Consider the following 17,895-nt stretch of genomic DNA (forward strand, 5'->3'; position numbering starts at 1 on the left):
CTCATCTGAGATTTGCATGGATGCATTGTCATTACTACTCCATAACCCTTTTTTCATCCATTTTTTCTATCTTCTGTTGTGGTTACAGTTTGCATTAACAAAGGGCGTCGATTTAGCCGATTTTTAATAGGTTTTATAATTCTGCCTTAACTTCTTAACCCATTACCGTATTGTTTGTCCAGGTCTCAAACTCTAACGACATAGAAAAATGAGATTAATGAATCTGATCTTGCTGTGATGAGACAGGCTCTCTCCAAGCCATCCCTCGCAAATGTTTTTTTTCCCCTCACTTTTATACCATTTCTATGGTCTTTTACAGGGGGTGGCTGTTTGATTGACATTCTTGCTATGGCTTCCTTTTAATTTACGAATGATAGGAATATGTAAATTTGATTTTCAGAGGTGACATCTTTCGTTTTTATGAACACAGAGGACTTGTGATTCATGGAGGAGTTGATTCAGTGTTTGGAAGGCATTTGCAGGCTATCTTCATCATTCTGGTCTGGATGCATGACTATTTCGACCAGCAGCGTGAGACCAGCTAGCTGTTATGATCCTGTTGTGTTCCAGTTGTTTGATGAAATCAATGAACATGTATTAAACGTTTTCTTTTCATCTGCAATCAGAAGTCCACTAATGCAGGTGGAAAATAGTGCGCTTCGACTTGAATAAAAAATGGGCAGCTAAATTTGATCATGTTGAGTTTTCTTGTTTAGCAGGTATGCTTCAAGACTTAAAAGTGAAATGCTCAAATTAGCTTCGTCTAGACATACCAATCAAGGAAATACAATTAACAATCCAATACAATCAGTTCCCAAAAGTCACAAAAACGCTGAAAGAGACACGAAGACATAAACGCTACCAAACTAGACATTGAAAACCTTCTTCCACCTTCAACAACAGAGGCGACTGTTTAACCTTGAATCATGATCCTATACTCGCAAGTCCCGGTAGACGGGTCATTGCTTGTAACAACAGAAAGATTATTTGGGAACCTGCAAGCGCTTTCAACTGTCAAGTACACGAGTTTTTTCGAATTGATGTTTTCATAAGTCTGCTAACTCCTGTCAATTTCTACAGCAGATTGTGTTGGTAATTATTCTCTTATGTGTTTGACTTGCCCATTTATACAGAGAGATGATTCAGCATGGGCCCTATACACAAAAGGTGGATGTGTAAGGTTTTGGGTGCTCATAAGTCATAACAGGTTTGCTCCGGCGAGAAGCTGCCATAACCAGCAGAGGTTCAAGCCAATAGAAATGCACCTTTGGAGTATGCAAAGGAAATAACCAGTCTTTAAAGGAAAATCCTGTGGGCGAAAGGAGTAGATTTTTTAATATTGAGTTCACTGCTAAACCTCGAACCAATCTTTTTACACGCTCCGAATCCAATGCTCTAAATCATAAAAACGATACCATATGATATGAACCCAGAGTTGTCAACACATATTCTTATCCCTTTTTGGAACCAAAGAATAAGGAGTAATGGCTGTCTGGAACAATTGTTGATTATCGCAATTCACTAACTAAATTACTGTAGAGAGCACCGGAACGGGGGCTCCGGTTCAATGTTGACCTACGGCATGTCCGGATCCGGTCATGTAGGTGATCAGATCTCGGAGGCACTGACTCAGTCATTTAAGCATCAGGCTCAACATCAAACAGGTGTCTTTTGAACGCCTTCAAAGTCGCCGGAGCAATGGATTAGAGTTTACAGAAATGAACAAGAACACTAGCAAGTCATACAGTTAATCAAATACAACTCAAGATCACTAATTGCTTGAGTCATCAAATCAATCAATCACCATTGACAAGCTAAGAAATAAATTTAATAGAAACCCATCAAGCAAAAACAACAAACATCAAAGAAAGACTTCACTTGATTGAAGTACTCAGTATCAAAAAGTACAGAGCTTTAGCATTGAGTCATTATTCTTCCATAATCAAACAGACAAACAACCAAAAACAGAACAGTGGGTCAGCCAGTAATCATAGTACCAATGCCTTCTTCAGACATAATCTCATGAAGCAAAGAATGTTGTACTCTTCCATCAATAATACTAGCAGTTCTAACACCTTGACTAAGTGATGCCACACAACAATTCACTTTTGGTATCATCCCACCTCCCACTTTCTTCTCTTCAATCAATTTCTTCACCCCCTTTATATCAATCTCCCTCACCAAACTCCCTGGGTCATCTTTGTTTTCAAGTATCCCCGCCACATCAGTCAGCAATATCAGCTTCTCCGCCCCCAATGCCGCAGCCACCTCCCCTGCCACAGTGTCAGCATTGATGTTATAAGACTGACCCAACTCATCCGCCGCCACAGAAGCAATCACTGGTATGTGCCCATTATTGACAAGAGGCTGCAAAATAGTGGGGTCTACGCGTGCAACCTCTCCAACAAACCCCAGTTTAGCTGAGTTATGAGTTGGTTTGGCCATAAGAAGGCGGCCATCCATGCCAGAAAGGCCAACCGCGGTGGCACCAGCCTTATTGATCAAAGAAACAAGGTCTTTATTGACCTTTCCAACCAATACCATAGACACAATCTCCATGGTCTTGGCATCAGTAACGCGGAGACCCTCATGGAAGAGAGGCTCAATGTTGAGGAGTTTTAGCCAGTGGTTGATTTCTGGGCCGCCACCATGGACTAAAACAGGGCGGAGACCAACACAGGAGAGGAGGACAAGGTCGCTCACAACAGAGGCTTTGAGTTCAGGTTGTTTCATGGCAGCGCCACCATATTTGACGACAACGGTTTTGCCCCTGAATTTCTGGATGTAAGGTAGGGATTCTGATAGTATGTCTACTCGGAATTGGTTGGAAGAGGTGGCGGAAGTTGGGGTAGCGGTGGTTGTAGCAGAGGAGGAGGAGGATCTTACGGTTAGAGAGTGGGAGTGGGAGTGGTGGCGAGATAAAGGGAAGGAAAGGGTAGTTGGGGTTTTGAGGAGGGTAGAGTATTTAGAGGAAGAAGAGAAAGAAAGAGTGGGTGTTGAAGGTGATGGTGATAAATTCAAGGATTTGGCCATCTTCTTCTTCTTCTCCAATACCAATGGTGCTGCTGCTGCACGTAAGAAGTGAAGAAAGGAGGATGACTAGAGGGGGCTGTAAGGAAAACGATGAGCGGATGGGTTTTGGTCCTTCCGTTGTATTTATAGGACAAAACAGGACTCATCAAGCCAAGTCTGAATTTAATTGCATTATTGGCTGCCTCCTCATCTCCACGTGCCTTCTTACATCTCGTCTTTTCACCATCATCACTCTTTTCTTTGGTTTATGGTTCTGATCTCACCGGGCATAACTACTTTTATTCGCCACTCTGCTTGTTAGTTTTGGATTCGAACCTGGAAAAATTGTCTGTGAAAAACCAAAAAAAGAGACTTACTCTCGAATATGCAAAGACTAGCTCCGTAATACCTTGACTCCTGACCTCAAATCCGTGAATTTAAAACAAGAGTGTTTAATGTTGACCATTCCAATGTAGTGCTCGAGTGGTTAGGGGCTATGGCTCACTTGAGCTCATCTGCTTGACCAGTCCTATCTGAGGCCGTCATGAGTGAGATACGAAATTATGAATCAACCTCTACCCATCCTCGTACCCACATTTTACAGTTTGACTCGTTTATACCAGATTGAGCCTTTCTTGTTCTTGCAAACACTTCAATCCTCTGCGTGTATGTTGGTTCATCAACTAGCAGCCATCCATTTTTCTGCAGATCTTACACCTGTGATCTTTGGTTTCTATATGGTACAACAGCAAAAGATGGGAAAGTGGGAAAATCTAATAAGAAATAAAAAAAAAATGCCTTTCTTTTCTTGAACGCAACTATAGTCCAATAACTACATGATCTACACTACTTTAAATAGCGATTTGAGGATTTTGATAATGACGAAACATTTAATAGAAACCATTGCCTGCACAATCGTCATCCTCGCCACTACTGTAAGATTGAAGCAACTACTATCATCATAATCCTCTGACCATCACTTACAAATATATAATCGAAATGAATTTCTAACACAGATTATGAGATCAAATCATAATATAAAAGACAAATCTTAAAAAATAATAATGTAAAATTCTCAACTAACCAAAATAATTAGAGATATATATGAAAAAACTAATTAAAAATGGATAAAACAAAAAATATATATAAATTTAAAAAGAATTTAACACAAAAAAAATTCTGGAATAATAATTGCAAGCAATATTGATGTTTTGCGAGCTCATATTGAAGAAATAATTGCAAGCAATCTAATTATTGGGTAGAAATTCTGTAATGATTATAGCTGCGGCAATATTATGGTAGAATGTGGCTTGTGTGGAGATCACATGCATATTGAGTTGCAAGTTTTGCAATTTCCCTCGCATAAATACACGCTGTAAAATTGTTGATGAATCACATGGGGTTTCTTTGCTTTTCTACAAGGATCATACATATCTTATGCAAATATTGTTGTAAAGACTCAAACGTCTGTCGCAGCCAATCTTCCATATATATATTGACATCTTTTCAGTAAAGATTGGATATATTTTATTGATAGGATTTTATTATTAATTTCAATAGAATATCCCATTACTACACTTGAGCCAAAAAAACCTTGAGCAAGAAAATAGTTCCAATCTCTATCTTAATCTCAATAGAATATCTCATAACTAATTAAACACGACAGCTACTAAGATTGAAAAATGCAAAGCTTACAGTTACCATATGAAAGGATAAATTCTTATATTTGATTGATCAAAGTTACCTCTAGTACTGCGAGGAAACTGTCAGCAGATGTGCCGTCTTAATTTGATGCAAAAATATATAGGTGCATTAAAAAGAACCCTCATATATATCCAGTGTCTTCTTGGCTTTGAACTTGAGGCATCCAGCCAAGCATTCTACCCCATAAACACCATTCTCATCCTTTAGATGATAGAGTGGACCTCCATGGAACAAGAACAGCGCGCCATTGCCACCCAGACCCTGTTAACCAAATCGGAGGCAATTAAAGATTCAATGCCACCCCCATCAGGAACGCGCCATCGGCAACAACAGAGAGATCATGCCATGGATCCAAGGCAACTCCGGTGTTTATCCTTCAAAGAGTAAGCATAAAGGGAGTTGAGACTGTGCAACAGAAACCTGCCATTAGCAAAATCCGGGACCAAGGATGCATAACCGTGCGAGACACCATCGGGCTGTTCTGGCATACGAAGCCATCGATTAATTTGCGGATCAAATCCTTGGCGATTTCGGATGCAATGACATAGAGTTCGCCCTCCATACCCAAAAAAAAATCGAAGGGACTGCTTTTAAATTTTTCAGTGGTCGGGCAGAAATCGAGGCAGGGAGTGGAAAAAAAAAAAGTTATTGGTGTCAGAGAACACGGAGAAAACGCCAAGACTATTCAAATCTTGCATGCATCAACGTATTTTCTTTCAATTGTTTTTTTTTTTTTTTTTATAATATTTAATATATTATCAAATAAAATAATATCCATAAATAATTTTGATATAAAAAAAGTAAAACACAAGGTAAAAAGATAAAAAAAAACATAAGTAAAAAGTTTAGTTGATTTTTTCTTTAAGATTAATAAAGTAATTTTATTATTTTAAAAAAATAATAAATACCAGAACACCTTGATTGAATGACAAACTTTTTTTTTTTTTTTACTTTAGGATTAAATTAATAATTTTACTATGATAAAAAAAATAACAAGTCTAGTTTTTTATAATTTGTAAGAGAAAATTGTATTATAATGAAAAAAATCACCTAACCTCCTATGCATAGTTAAAAGATTTTATAGTTCAAATTTCATTTTTATATTACTACAAGGAATAACTTTTTATATCCTCTGCTGCACAATAATTTCCCTTGTTATTTTATATTTAATTATAATATAGTTGTTTAATAAGTGTTGATCACGTTTAATTTAATAATATCATGTTTTTTAATCCTCCTTAAACTTTCCAACATCGTATATAAAATTACTTTTATTTTTTAAACTTAAAAAAAAGCAAAATAAATTAGATGAAATAGACGAAAATGATTAATTTATAAAGGATATAGGGATTAAATAACAACTAGATTAATAAATCACAAGGAGATAAAGGAAGGCAGTTGTTCGTAACCAAAAGCGCAGTGTACAAAACGAAATTCCAACCAACACAGTATTCACGTGAACGACTGAAAGGCGGGTTTTTCACCCTTGAGACCTCGTCACTACTTAATGCCTTTCCACTCCATTCCGTCCATAGCTAGATCGCTAGATTGCCGTTGTAATAAACCCTAGATCCCTTATCTTCAACCGCTAGATCTTTCCTCTGTGAAATACTATCCTCCAAATCACAATGTATCCGGCTGATGCTCGATCCTATGATGCAGGAGACGATCATCCATCCCTGGATGCTTCTGAGATACCAACTTTTTTCAAAACCATGGTGCCCACTGTTGCTCGAATCTATAATGTTTTTGAATCCGGCACGCTATCCTTGTTTGCAGCTGGTGTTGTGATCTCACCTTATGGCCACATCCTTACTATCAACATCGGCACCGGCACTAACAGAACAGGAATGCATGTTTGTTTTAAAGATGATGATGATGATGAAGGATTCAAGGCGGCTATCTGTCATGAATATGCTGATCATCCTTTTTTACTGCTCAAGTTGGAGTCAGAGAGGGAGGACTTTCCCTATGCACGCCTCGCTACCTCTGCAGCTGTAAAAGGCTGTGAGATTCATTTTATTCATGTCTTTTTTAATAATGCGTATGGATATCTTAAAGGAATGGTTTCATGTCCGAACAGAAACTTGTCATCTATTATCATGAGTAAAGAAGTGCAACAAATAGTTGCACCTAGCATTAAGCATGCTTATCACGAGAGAGTTCCGATACAATTTGTGGAGGTAGGAGCTATTTATGGCAGCGAGCATGTGTGTGGCACCCCATTTTTTAGCAAGAATGGGACTGTTGTTGGTATCTACTATTTGAGTGCCTTTAATCTAGCTTATGGATTTAATCTGGATTACCTGGAGACGATGTCTCCTGCTTGGGAGGAAAAGATAACGGAGTGTCAACCAGCAAGGCGGACCAAACTTACCTCCGTGAGTTCTTAATTAACTCCATGTGTTTGTAGCATTGCATTTCTTTTTTAATACAAGTGTTTATATGTTCTTATTTTTAGGACGGATTGGCCTCCGGTTCTCAATCTGGGGGGCAGCGTGCTATGTAAGCTGCGGCGGCTGCTGTGGTGACCGGTGACCAATTCATCATATTGCTACCACAACACTTAGTTTTAGCATGACTGGTCTCTGATGCTTGTTATTAACGTTCATTTCCTGTTCCATCTATGCTTTTCTTTTGTATTGACAATACCCACCCCCAAAACCCCCCTTTTCTGTCCTGGTGTTTATGTTACTGGTCTTTAGTTTATGTTTAACTGGCAGCAAAGTGCATTTTAATCCCTTTCTGGTTTGGGAAGGTATTGCTGAAAAACCAGAAACTTTTGAGCCATTGTTACTGAAAAACTGGACGACTATCCTAGAGATTCAAATTTACAAGCAAAACGATTTCGGGTCCTAGAGACTTCCAATTTACAAGTATAATACAACAAAGTTCATCCCTGTAAAGTGTACACATGCTGACTTGAGAACGATTGGCAGATACGCCATCTCCCACGCTAAAAGGGCAGGGTGGTTATGGAACTGAGAAGCAAAGGAGGGAACGAGTAAAGGGGGGGAAATTGAAGCATTATTATCCAAAGAGAACCTGCGTTTGTTATATAAGATACAACAACAAACAACAACGAAAATGGCAGGTACATATATATATTTATAGCTACAGAGGGAAGATACACCAATGCTCCCCTACTACTACAGCTTGGAAACCATGACCTTCAACCACGCTACTCCATTACAATTGACACCAAACACCAGGAACCATCCAGTCTAAATGGTCAACTTTTCCCTATCTGGAAAAAGAAAAAAAAATACTGATACATACACAAACATAAAATTCATCCATACAGCTTCGGTTTATATTTCGTTTTTTTCATTTGTATCCTCTTTACGATCTGTTATCGGGTCTTATGTTCTGGATCAGTCAACTGTCATGGGTTGAGTCATGCAACATCTGAAACGTGCCTTGCGCACGGTGGTCAAGATCTCAGTCTCAGCATTCTCAAGCATCCTGACGATCTCGGTGAAGGGAGGACGGACTTCAGGATTGGTATCCCAGCAGCGCGTCATGATTTCACTCAGTACAGGGAGACAATCATTTGGTATAACTGGCCTTACCCCCTTGTTCACAACAGCAAATGCTGCCTGCACTGCTGTCATGTTCTGGAAGGGAAGCAAACCTGTTATGAGCTCCCAAAGGACAATACCAAAGCTATACACATCCACCTTTTGTGTATAGGGCCTGTGCTGAATCATCTCTCTGTACAAATTGGTAAGTCAAACACGTAAGAGAATAATTACAACCACAATCTGTTGTCGCAATTGACAGGAGTTCGTAGATTCAAGAAAACAGCAATTCAGAAAAACTCGTATGCTTGACAGTTGATGGAACTAAGAAGATAAAACTTACTGTAGTGCTATAATGAGCACAATAATTGATATCCTAGAGCATTCAGCAAACTCCAATTAATAATCATTAAATTCCCCTTCAAGAAAAATATATTTAAGCACAAGGAACTTCTGTGTGTACAAGCACGAATGTCTCATGGCAGCATGCATGTCTATCAGAAAAACAACATCTATATGATAGTTTATAAAAAGCATGGCCTCAAAACCATGAGGCGCTGAATAAAAGGGTAGAAGTCTTTTTTACTTCGTTACATAAGATTCAATGTTCCCAAGAGAGAGAAAGGAATGAAATGAGATTTCCAATCTACATCTCTTTCCTGGTCTTCTTCTAGCGTCCCACAAATGACAAAAAAGCCCACCTCATCGGGATGGTGCTTATGTAAAAAGATTTAGGTCAAGCTTGTTTAGCCAGCCACAAATCAGAAATCTAGGAATGGCCATTGTTAGAAACCGTTATGCTGAATTGCCATACTGCTTCACTTACCAATATCCATGGAACTAAAAACCGTTATGCTGAATTGATTTGCAAAAAGAGAAATCCAGGTTAGACAAGCTATACAAAGAGAAACACAACATTGTGCACAAGAATGAAACGGGAAGAAATGACCCACTTTCTTAGAATGCCTCTCTCATTTATTATCAATGTTTCATTCCTTTATTTAATCAACAACACCACCACACAGAGGGAGAAAGCACCATTTCCTACAAAACTTACAGGTACTACCATTTGTGCAGAGATAGGTTAATCATTCAGTAAAGGAAAAGAATTGCCCATGTAAAACATATCTATCAGAATTAGGAAAAAAAAAAAGTTCATCTGGTTACAACAGAAATATGCATAACAATCATAAAATAACACAAAGAAAGGAACCTCAATGCATGGAAGGAGTAGAGACTTACGGAGCCATCCAACGGTATGTCCCAGTTTCTGGTGTCATCCCCTCAGTCTGCACCTCAATTCTTGCAACACCAAAATCAGCAATTTTTATAGATTTATCGGCCGAAATCAAAAGGTTATCTGACTTCAAATCCCGGTGTATAAATCCAAGTGCATGAACATAAGCCATTCCCCTTGCAACATCTAGTGCTTGCTTAACAGCCAATTTCAATGGCACTGCCCGATTTTGCCTCCTTGTCAGAAACTGCCTAACTGACCCTCCCTTTGCATATTCCGTCACAATACACCAAACCATGGGCTTACGGCAGCCACCAATAAACCGCACGATGTTTGGGTGCTTTAAATTTGCAAGCATCATAACCTCTTGTTGGAACTGCTGCTCCATCACTTGTGCCTTCTCTGGGCTATTTTCTGGCCTCTCTAATATCTTAATTGCAACATCCTCCCCATTATACGTGCCTCTATATAGCTTTCCAAAAGCACCTTGGGCAAACGCTGTACCCATATTGAGTTTTCTCAAATCAATCGTCCATTCATCGTAATTCTGCAACCCCTCAGTTGGATACTTAGGATTCATCAATGCTTGAGCTAATGCATCATCATTTAGTGCATGGGTGACCTTCCCTGGACGAAACACACTCTGTCCCACCGTCCCACTATAGTGGTGATTGACAGGTTTTAATCCTGGATGGCTTAAGATGTGGGTTAGAGAATCACTGGATCCCACACTACTATTATCCACTGACATTGAGACAGATCCACCGGCATTGCTTGTTTGTAAACTGTCTATGGACATGTTGGTACCTTCACCAAGCTTTTGGTAAAACCCTTGTGTGAAATCATAGTAGTTGTTCTCATTGTTGGTATTTCCTCCTATGATTCCAGTAAATTTTGGCCCTTCCACCATTTTTCCAATCATGAATGCTCGTCAAATTGAAATCAACAATACCCAATTCTTTTTATCCAAAATTAGTCACGCTCATTAAATGGGCAGCATCTCCACTAAATGGACCCTATAAACACACAAAGAAGGACTTTTAAGCTATGATTAACATCATACGACAATGAACAGTTAGTAATGCTATCATTTGAAAAGTGTTGCATGCACTAATTTTCTTAGTGTTCGTTGAAATGGTCATCTATCATTTATAGGTATTACAAATTAAGATTATGTGGGGGCACCATCAAAAGTCTTTTACACGGTTCTCCCAAGGACAACCCACAATTAATGCCAGATAAGATCACAACAGAACATAAAAAGAAATAATTTTTTTTGAAAACCTAATGTTGTAGTGATGGTTAGGAAGCTAATAAAATGAAACAAATTGACAAGCAACAGTGAAATCGTTAACCAATCTCCACAGAAACAGAGCACAATGGGAACCTATTTGGGGGCAAATGACCTAAACTAATTATACCAGAAAACAAATATAGAAACATAATAATAAGAAAATTTACATTTCTGAAATGAAAAGGTGATACCTTTGCAATGATTGAATAAATTAATGAAAACTGAAACTCCTCGAAGAGATTCAGCTATCCCGATCCTAGACTCTATCTGTGACCAAAATATCATAGCAGTTACAGTCACATACAAAGATACAAACTTTCACATGTCAAGACCCTGAAAATCCAAACCCATCAAGCCAGCGAAACAACTAATTGAGAAAGACTTAAACGGAAAAACATTGAGCTGAAATATGAAAAATTCAACTTCTAAAGACTAAGTTTGACAAATTCAAAGCTTAGAGCTTTATATATGAGTAAGAGGCCCAGAGATGAAAAGCAGGGTCTGGCAGATATTAGATCAGGTAATTTAAAAGAAATCAGGAAAGAGCACCAGTGAAATAGATAAAAAGAAATGGTTGCATACCTATTACCCACCTGGTGGTTACCAGTAATTAGCGAAAGGAAGGAGGGGTCATCAGCAGCAGCAACAATGTGTGAATTCAATTCTTCAGCTGCCTTTTACAATAAAGAATCGCAGAGTAAAAGAAGAAGAACAAGGAAAGGAGGAGGAGGAGGAAGAAGACAAGATGTTTAGATGATGAGCTACAACAACTACAGAGAGAGAGAGAGAGAGACCAGTCTTCTCTTTGCATTTACTTTCAAAGTCTCAGTTTTTATTTATTTATTTGTTTTTTTTTATTATTATTTCTCCAAGGACACAAATGTCCTTGAAATGTATGTGAAAATACTTTACTGCCCTTTCATTTTAATAATCTAATATAGCAAATGGTTATGGGCCATGCATGACACTTATTTCCAAGTCCTTCAGTGTTTAAATTCTTCAATTTGAGTCGCAACCTTTGATTTCTCACAATTTGTGTTGCAAGCGTGTGCGTGTGTTTCCTCATTTTTTGGATGCTAATCGATATATGGTCAAGTGGCACTCCTGGATGAGGAGGTGAGCAACAGCTTCATAAAAGTTGACACTATTTACTCCCTGGCAGAGCTGAGAATTTGATCAATTCACCTCATAAATTTAGATGTTTCCTAATCATAATAAAACTAGAAAACAGCTACCATATGCTCAAAATCATGGAGCAATTATACAACAACAGGTACTGTTATTTATATTTATGTCATTAATATCTTCAGGTTCTGATGCCCTAAACAAGTGGACCTCGTTTTTACATGTACGACGTCACACAAATTCGTCCCCGTCAAGAACGCATAACAACGTGTAAAACATGCCCTCGCAAGCCTCAACAGCAACAAATGACAGAACCTGAGTTCGTTTGTTATATGACAAGCAAGACAATACAAACGACAGGTCTCCATCTATAGCTACTGTGGGAAGATACATCGATGCTCCCCCACCACTACGACCTTCGATAAAGATACATCAGTACAACTGCCACCAACAAGGGTAAAAAAAAAAAAAGCAGCATTCTAAACGGTTAACATCTTCCTACTTTGCGGTGGAAAAGGGGGAAAGAAAACTGATACATGACATAGCTTCAGTTCACACAGCTTAGGTTTAATAATACAATTTTCATTTGTATCATCTTAAACGTGTGTTTTTCAGTCTTATATTCTGGTGGATCATTCAACTGTCATGGGTTGAGCTATGCAGCACCTGAAGCGTGCCTTGCGCACATTGGTCAATATCTGGGTTTCGGCATTCTCAAGCATCCTGACAACATCTGTGAAAGAGGGGCGAATTTCAGGGTTGGCGTCCCAGCAGCGGGTCATGATGTAACTCAGAACAGGCAGACAATCATAAGGGATTATCGGTCTTACTCCTTTGTTCACCACAGCAAAGGCAGCCTGAACAGCAGTCATGTTCTGGAATGGAAGCAAGCCTGTTATGAGCTCCCAAAGAACAATTCCAAAGCTGTACACATCCACCTTTTGTGTATAGGACCTGTGCTGAATCATCTCTCTGCATGAATTGGGACATTTAAAACTTTAGAGGGTGGTTACAATCACAATCCCTTGTTATCAGCAAAAGAATGCAGATTCTTGAAAAAGAAAAATCAGAAAAAACTGATGTATGTTGCAGTCGAGTATCAGCGTTCAAATCCAGATCGGACAATGACACTAAGATCTAGTTTTATTATAGTTCGATATATGAATTGATTTTCCAGAACATGCATCAAGTTCTACTCACTACCAACTAAATTCCTTTCAGATAGAATATATCCAAATTCCTTTCAAACTTAACATTTCCCTATGAATGTATGCTCTGATCAAGTGTCTGTTTCATTGAGAAAAAACTCAAGTTAGGAGTGGCTGTCGGCATAACCAATCATCTATAATAATTAAAATTGCCTTTTAGGAACTACATTCTACCAATACTCCAACCGCTTCTTAGAGACAATATAATGCAAGCTGTGCACACCTCAGTATAATATACATTGCATTAATCAGCATAAGCCAGTTCTGGTGCCAGACACGAAAGATGGAGTTACTTTTTAAGTCGTATTTCAGGCCTCACCAAAAGATATCAGTCTATCCACTGGTAAAAATAAGAAAGGAAAATAGAATATCATTGCTGGCCCTCCATTCTAATCGTAGGGCAGCATAGCACTGCAAACAACGTTGCTGTAGAATTCCAATATTCTCAAGAAAAGCTTCCCAAATTCTCCTAATTGCCTAAATGGTGTTGACCACCATTACTCCCCCTGCCATCATCAACTCTTCCTAATAGAAGTAGCTACCACTATTGTCATTCAATGGAATCAGGGTAAAAGGGAAACCTCGATGAAGAGGGACAAGCCATTCCCTACCCCCTTTGAAAGAAGAAACGCAAAAGAATGAATACATTTCCAGAAACTTTATGAAAACCTCAACTTCCTAAGACATTCTTTCTCATTCACTGTGCAGTTCTTTACTTTATTTGAGTGACAGCTCCAAACAATGATGTGGACCACCAATATTTCCTTAAAAGCCTATATCTACAACCATTTTCATAATCAGATACTTTATTCATGCAATAAAAGGGAGGAGATCTACTGTAATAATATGCATTTATCAGAAAAAGAACCCTGAAAAGGGAAAACTATCACATGCTCACAGCAAAAAAAATATGAATACAATCACAATGTAACCTAAAAGAAAGAAACCTTCATGTATAAAAAGTGTTGAGACTTACGGAGCCATCCAACGGTATGTCCCGGTTTCGGGTGTCATCCCTTCAGTCTGCACCTCAATCCGTGCAACACCAAAATCAGCAATTTTTATGGTTTTATCTGCTGCTATTAAGAGGTTATCTGACTTCAAATCACGGTGTATAAACCCGAGTCCATGAACATATGCCATTCCTCTCGCAACATCTAAAGCCTGCTGAACTGCTATTTTCAACGGTACTGCCCGATTGTGCCTCCTGGTCAAAAACTGCCGAACTGACCCACCTTTCGCATACTCTGTTACGATACACCAAACCATGGGCTTCCGGCAGGCACCAATGAACCGCACAATGTTCGGGTGCTTTAAATTTGCAAGCATCATAACTTCCTGCTGGAACTGCTGTTCCATAACTTGTGCTTTCTCCGGGCTATTCCCAGGCCTCTCCAATATCTTAATTGCAACATCCTCCCCATTATACATGCCTCTGTATAACTTTCCAAAAGCACCTTGGGCAAAAGCTGTACCCATGTTGAGTTTTCTCAAATCAATTGTCCAATCATCATAATACTGCAGTCCCTCTGTTGGATACCGATTATCCACCAAAGCTTGCGCTAATGCATCATCATTTAGGGCATGGGTGACTTTCCCTGGACGAAACACACTCTGGCCTACTGATACACTATAGTTATGGCGGTTGACAGGTTTTAAACCTGGATGGCTTAGCATATGGGTTAAAGAATCATTGGATCCGACACTACTGTTATCCACTGACATTGAGACAGACCCACCGGCATGGCCTGTTTGTAAACTGTCAATGGACATGTTTGTACCATCACCAAGTTCTTGATAAAAACCTTGTGTAAAGCCATAGTAGTTGTTACCATTGTTGTTACTTGCTCCTATGAGTCCAGTAAATTTTTGACCCTCCACCATTTTCCCAACCATGAACTTGTCAAGATAAAATCAGAGACGCACAATTCGTCTTATCATAAACTCCTGCAACTCATCTACTGTTACAGAGTGTCCAGCACATGTACCCCAGAACAAAACACAAAAACGAGCATTTGAAGTTATCTTGATCTAAATCCTTCAACAATTTTCGGTAAGTAATGCATTGTTTTGCCTGGTGATGTATTTACTACTGAAATGGGTGAAGGAAATCAAGATTAAGTGGGGTATGATATCGGAAACCATTTACACAGCTTGCACTCACATTAATTGCAAAAGAACACGGCAGAACGTAAAAAGCCAGACATGATTATAAGACTCGAAAGATCATTAGTGATGATTAAGAAGCAGAAAATGAAACAACTTGACATGTACCTGCGAAATCACTCTCTAATTATCATGGAATTAAAGACGGAAGAGGTGAAAAGCAGGCAACTTTGGAAACCTATTTGTCAACAAATGGGGTTAAATAAAAGCCATAATATGAGAAAGCAAAAATAGAAAGAACCATGAAGTTTGCCACTACTAGATCATGTTAAGAGTATAAAGAGAAGGATTATACCTTTGCAAGAGCTAGTTAAGACATTCTTCTACAGATTTGAAGCCACCACACCCACACAAAGTCAGTATTCTTCTGCCACTGTCTGCAATCAACATTCATATTACAAAATCAGTCACATAACAAGTCAGAAGCTTTTGACATAATACAACCCTTCAAAATCAATCAAAACCCTTGCAAATATTGTGAGCTCAAATATTTTCTTTCTTTCAAGGGAAACAAAAGGATCGGAGAAAAGATTAGAGCTTTAGATATAGAAATGGGAAAAGAGGAAGAGGGTCTGACAGAAATTTGATCAGCTAATTAATAAAATTAATTTGTCTTGAACACAATCACAGCTAAGAAAAGAAAAAAAACAAGAGATGATTTCCTTCTTTTAGCAATCCTATGATTATGACTATTATAGTTGTTAGTAATAATTAAGAAATAAATACAAAGTAACAGTAGTAAAATAAAAATAAAAATAAAAAATAGAAAGAAGCTGCCTGCCTGCCTACGTCAGATTCTCTGCGAATCAAAATGAAATGAAATGGAAATCAATCAATCAACGATAAAAGCAAATGCATAATCTTCATCTCCATCATCAACACAAAGTCAGAGATGATGATGTTGTAGCTGAAGAAGAAGAGGAAGAATACTTTTAGACAAAAAACAAAGAAACAAGCTAAACACTAAGGGAGTGTTTGGTAATTACTGCTGTTATTTTTTACTTACAGATACATTTGAATAATATTTTTTTATTTTTTAAAAATTATTTTTAAATTAACACATCAAAATAATTTAAAAATATTAAAAATATATTAATTTAAAATAAAAAATATTTTTAAAAAACACACCCAAACAGTCCTTTAAATCAGTCAGACAGTCTCCGCTTGGCTTCTCATTGCTTGTAACTTTCAATGCTTCTTCGGTTTTCTCTTTCTTTTCCTTCTTTCTTTTGTCTTCTCTCGTGATTTTCGATTGACACAATTGCCCTTATGTATTTTCCAAATTTACGCCCAGAGCCAGCCTACCCAAGAACTCAAGGTTTTTTTTTCCTTTTCTTTTTCTCTCTCTTTTCTTTTTTTGATATTAATTACTGGAGAGGAAATTAACAAAGGTGAGGAGAGGCAAAGCACTGGCAGAGCAGACTGCAGATTCCTGCAGTATTTTTCATACTGGAGAGCAGACTGCATATGGTTCTTTGTATCTATAGATCACTGGCAGCCTCATAAACATTAGCAGATAAGAGCCGGAAAATTGCTTTCATTCATTATATTATTATGTTAAGGCTATCAACTACTTGTATGTCTGTCTTCGTGATTTGTTGTGTCAAATATTTTTATTTTTATTTTTATTAAAATATATATATATATATATATATATATTAGTTTTTTTTCACATATTTTTATAGCTAATAACTTTTTTAAGTATAAATTAAAATTTTTATGGATATATGTAATCAAATAAATCAAAAATTATATATTCTGATAAATTGAAAACAAAAAATTAATGCTAACTAAAAATAAAACCGGAAAAATTAAGAGATAAGTGTAGATCAAGATATTTAATTTCGCAATACAAGATATATTTCCTGTTGTGTTTGTTGAATCTTGCTAATCAAAATAATTTTTTATCTTATTAAACAATAATAGAAATAAACACATATTAAATTATTTTAATAAACAAAATATACAAGGTTGCATATATTAAAAAAAGTATCTGAATTTTTTATTATTATTTTAAAAAACAAGATATATATATATATATATACACACACACTGGAAAAATCGCTTCAAAAAATTAAACACGCAAATTAATTTTTTTAGAAAAATCTCTATCCAAAATACGTTAAATAAATGAACTAAAAAAAATCACAAATGAGCGGTGTTAATTGAAACATAAATTTAAAAATTATGTATATGTATATGTATATAAAAAGGTAAAAAAATATTCAAAAAATAACTGTCATTTAAAAAAGGATGTATAAACAAAACAAAAAAAGGAAAGAAAATGTATTAATCTAAATATAAATAAAAATAATTTTGAAAAAAAAAATACATTGATTCTAAATATATATTAAAAAATAGCAAAAAAAAAGCCAAAAAATAATTGTCATTTAAAAATGGCTCTATAAACAAAATAAAAGAAAGAAAAGATATTAATCTAAATATAAATAAAAAAATTAATTAAAAAAAACAAGAATAAAAATATTTTAGGAAAAAAAAGGACAGAAAAGATCAGGTAAGCCTACTTGGCCTACTCGTTAGGGTCCTTGTGCATGATCCCTTTTATTTTTATGTCGCATTTAGGTGTGTTGTCTGTCCCAATTTTTTTTAAAAAAAAAAATAAAAAGA

The 17,895-nt window shown here is 37.1% G+C and overlaps 4 protein-coding genes across 13 annotated transcripts; 1 reads left to right on the forward strand and 3 right to left on the reverse strand.

Annotated features, from left to right (window-relative positions):
• Nucleotides 1–1,861: 1,861 nt before the first annotated feature.
• LOC118059456 (acetylglutamate kinase, chloroplastic) lies at nt 1,862–3,393 on the reverse strand. The gene has a single exon (XM_035072316.2). The coding sequence runs from the start codon at nt 3,031–3,033 to the stop codon at nt 1,978–1,980; it is 1,056 nt and encodes a 351-aa protein (XP_034928207.1). The 5' UTR covers nt 3,034–3,393; the 3' UTR covers nt 1,862–1,977.
• Nucleotides 3,394–6,200: 2,807 nt separating this feature from the next.
• On the forward strand, nt 6,201–7,724 carry LOC118059457 (uncharacterized). Its single transcript, XM_035072317.2, has 2 exons — nt 6,201–7,097; nt 7,178–7,724. The coding sequence occupies exons 1-2, from the start codon at nt 6,345–6,347 to the stop codon at nt 7,223–7,225; spliced, it is 801 nt and encodes a 266-aa protein (XP_034928208.1). The 5' UTR covers nt 6,201–6,344; the 3' UTR covers nt 7,226–7,724.
• A 69-nt stretch (nt 7,725–7,793) lies between these two features.
• On the reverse strand, nt 7,794–11,588 carry LOC118059461 (serine/threonine-protein kinase STY13). Of its 3 annotated transcripts, XM_035072335.2 has the most exons (4): nt 11,351–11,588; nt 10,960–11,035; nt 9,480–10,490; nt 7,794–8,430 (listed from the first exon to the last, which is right to left on the reverse strand). In XM_035072335.2, exons 3-4 carry the CDS (start codon nt 10,394–10,396, stop codon nt 8,091–8,093), a joined length of 1,257 nt encoding a protein of 418 aa, XP_034928226.1. In that variant the 5' UTR covers nt 10,397–10,490; nt 10,960–11,035; nt 11,351–11,588; the 3' UTR covers nt 7,794–8,090. The 3 variants fall into 3 exon arrangements, with proteins under 3 accessions (XP_034928226.1, XP_034928229.1, XP_034928228.1); XM_035072338.2 differs by lacking the exon at nt 10,960–11,035 and having other exon boundaries at nt 11,362–11,588; XM_035072337.2 differs by lacking the exon at nt 10,960–11,035.
• Nucleotides 11,589–12,199: 611 nt separating this feature from the next.
• On the reverse strand, nt 12,200–16,236 carry LOC118059459 (serine/threonine-protein kinase STY13). Of its 8 annotated transcripts, none has more exons than XM_073406440.1 (5): nt 16,049–16,236; nt 15,563–15,644; nt 14,078–15,445; nt 12,724–12,865; nt 12,200–12,626 (listed from the first exon to the last, which is right to left on the reverse strand). In XM_073406440.1, exons 3-5 carry the CDS (start codon nt 14,995–14,997, stop codon nt 12,585–12,587), a joined length of 1,104 nt encoding a protein of 367 aa, XP_073262541.1. In that variant the 5' UTR covers nt 14,998–15,445; nt 15,563–15,644; nt 16,049–16,236; the 3' UTR covers nt 12,200–12,584. The 8 variants fall into 8 exon arrangements, with proteins under 8 accessions (XP_073262541.1, XP_034928217.1, XP_034928220.1 ...); XM_035072326.2 differs by having other exon boundaries at nt 12,200–12,865; nt 14,078–15,048; nt 15,376–15,445; nt 16,049–16,230; XM_035072329.2 differs by having other exon boundaries at nt 12,200–12,865; nt 14,078–15,059; nt 15,376–15,445; nt 16,049–16,230.
• Between the last annotated feature and the right edge of the window lie 1,659 nt (nt 16,237–17,895).

Source organism: Populus alba, chromosome 18, assembly GCF_005239225.2.
Source record: "Populus alba chromosome 18, ASM523922v2, whole genome shotgun sequence".
Taxonomy (NCBI): domain Eukaryota; kingdom Viridiplantae; phylum Streptophyta; class Magnoliopsida; order Malpighiales; family Salicaceae; genus Populus; species Populus alba.